At 33.6% G+C, this 2,947-nt stretch overlaps 1 protein-coding gene across 1 annotated transcript in view; it reads left to right on the top strand.

The window, feature by feature from the left end:
- Positions 1-2,170, top strand: part of LOC129289133 (uncharacterized) — a 2,978-nt gene extending 808 nt beyond the window's left edge. The window contains exons 5-6 of the mRNA XM_054925941.1: positions 1,793-1,864; positions 2,094-2,170. Coding sequence (XP_054781916.1) covers positions 1,793-1,864; positions 2,094-2,170 — 149 coding nt within the window. The remainder of the gene's footprint in view (positions 1-1,792; positions 1,865-2,093) is intronic.
- The last annotated feature ends 777 nt before the right edge of the window (positions 2,171-2,947 follow it).

Below are 2,947 nucleotides of genomic sequence, written 5' to 3'. Positions count from 1 at the left end.
TTATATATGTATTTTTGAAATATATTCGTATTATATAATAAAATATGTATATGTGATATATATTATATTATATTGTGTTAGTTTTAAATTTAATTTTATATGATAAATTAAATTGAATAACTCAACATGATATGAGGGAATTTCATGTCAGTTTTAAATTTAAATTTAAGATAAATTTGAATTAAATATAATATCATAGATTAAATTTATGAGATAAATTTAATTAAAATTTTGTAGGCTTTTTAGTGAAAGACGAAAACTCTCTAATATATATTATATATATATATTATATAAATAGGGACGTGCTTTACGAAGAGAGTTAGAGAGTTAAAAAAGTTTAATGGCCAAATACTTTAAGAGTCACGAAACACCCTAGAGAAAGGAAAAACTAATATTTAAAGAAGAATGAAAGCTAGGAGTACTAGTATACTATTCGAATTAGAGAGCTATTCTTGTGGATATCGATAGAGGGAGCAAATCTACTTTGTCAGCTCCTGAGATCTAAACTCTTGAAGAGAACACACATCAAGTTTGAAAAATTAAAAGGTAACTCTTCTATTTACCTTGACTTAAATGAGTTCGTTCGGTCCGTATCTAGATAGGGATTTTAAAATTTTAATCTTTCGCTGCGCCTCCCTATCCAACATTTTGAATATATCAAAATATCATCAATAAAATGATCAAGAACTTATCAAGGAATGGTCTAAACACCCAATTTATCAAATCCATGAATGTTGCTGGTGCATTAGTTAACCCAAATGACATTACAAGGAATTCGTAATGACCATATCGAGTTCTAAATGCAATCTTAGGTATGTCCTCCTTCTTGATCTTTAATTGATGATAACCTAAATGCAAGTCTATTTTGGAAAAAAAAACACTAAGCTCTTGTAGCTGATAAAAAGATCATCAATTTGAGGCAGTGGATACTTATTTTTTATCGTCACTTTATTAAGCTACTGATAAACGATGTAGAGTCTTAATGACCCATCCTTTTTCTTCACAAAGAGCACTAGTGCTCCCTAAGGAGATGTGCTTGATTGAATGAATCCCTTATCTAATAGTTCTTGCAATTGAGTCTTCAGTTCTCTCAACTCAAAAGGTGCCATTCTGTAAGGCAGCATAGAATTTGGTTGAGTGTTCAGAACCAAGTCAATGGCAAATTCAATCTCCCGATCAAGTGAAAATCTAGGTAATTCTTCTAGAAAAACATCAAGAAATTCTCAACGACTAGGATTTGATCCAAACTAATAGTGGACTTATCAATGTCTTTTACTATAGCTAAAAACCCTTGACAATCCTTCTGAAGTAATTGTTAGGCTTTTAAAACCGAAATAAGATTAGTAGGTCTTTTCAATAAACTCCCTCATAATACAAAAGGATCTCCACTTGGAATATCAAATTTTACCACTTTTAAGTGGCGGTCACGGTAGCATAGTAGGAAGCTAACCAGTCTATGCCCAAAATTACATCAAAATCAACTATATCAAGCATCATCAAATCAATAAGGGTTTCTTTACCCTTAAGAGACACTTCACAAGACTTATATACATAAGAAACAATTAAAGATTCCCCTATTAGAGTACCAACTACAAATGAATTATCAAGTTTCATAGGTTATTTACCCACCTCTTAGTAAGATAAACAGACACATATGAATGAATTGATCTAGGATCAAGTAATGCAAAAGCCTAATTAGAGCACACAGTTAAAATACTTGTAACAACAACATTTAAAGCTTTAGTATCATGCCTTGTCATAACATAAACTCTCAACTGTCTTTGCCTTCAAGAAGACTGTCTTCTCTTACCATTTCCCCTTCCAGACATGCCCTTGCCAACTGACGTAGAGGCAGCCCAAGCAGGTAAGACAGAAGATGAAGTAAGGTAGGGAGAAAGTTGAATGATTCGTGCTTGACATAAATTGGAGATATGGACAATTTCTTCTCAAATAGCCCATATGCCCAAACCCAAAGTATATGCCAGACACTTTATGACATGGTCCCGAATGGTATTTTCCACAACTAGCACAAGGGTTTTTAATATAACCTGATTGATTTGGAACTGAGTGGGCTCTGGGTCTAACATTGCTAGGATTAGATTTCATGACAAAAGTGCTTGCTGATGGTGAACCATATGATCTAGGTCTAGACTGCATGGTACGAAAGTGAGATTGACTTGATAATTGATGACTCTTGGAGGAAGAACTGGGAAAATTTTTATCGTGCTCCCTCTTGCTTTTCCTAAAACTTACTTCCTCTACCTTATGTCAATTCTCAATTCTCAATACGCTATCAACAATCTCAGTATAGGTAATATCATGACCCAGTATAGGTGCTATATTTTCATGTATGTCTACTGGCTATCCATACACAAACCTACTAATCCGTTCCCTTTCAATTGGTATAATATGAGAGGTAAAAGAAGATAATTTTGTAAACTTCTAATCATATTCTACTATTGACATTCCTTTACTTCACTTTAAAGTGAAAAACTCTTCAACTTTTGTGTCTCTAGTACTTTAAGGCAAATATCGATTCAAAAATATAGTCTTGAATTCTTCCCAAGTCAAAGAAGGTACTCTAGTTGCATGTAAACCTGGGACTATTTTTGCTCAAGTACTCACTACTCCTTGAAACTGGAGCATTGTAAATTCAACATACTAGACATCAGGGCATCTCAAGGCCCTACATCTCTTCATAATTCCTTTGAGGAATTCAATTAGATCCTCTCATTTATTAGTTCTCAAAAAGGACGGTGAATTTAGTTTCATAAATTCCAATAGCTTAACCGTAGGATTTTCCTCTTACATATCATGTGTTGAAGGGACAGTCTATTCCTCAGACTGAGAACTACTCATTCATCTCTATAAGAAATATCTTAAAGTGGCCTAAGGGTTTGGCTACCCCTAGCCCTGATCCTAGTTTGACGCTGTCCTCTACCTCTCA

The sequence above is a fragment of the Prosopis cineraria genome, unplaced genomic scaffold (assembly GCF_029017545.1).
Source record: "Prosopis cineraria cultivar Desert tree isolate PC_DT_omini unplaced genomic scaffold, ASM2901754v1 PC12, whole genome shotgun sequence".
NCBI classification, from domain to species: domain Eukaryota; kingdom Viridiplantae; phylum Streptophyta; class Magnoliopsida; order Fabales; family Fabaceae; genus Prosopis; species Prosopis cineraria.
Note: the sequence above shows the minus strand (reverse complement) of the source record. Positions and strands in the feature narration are given on the sequence as shown.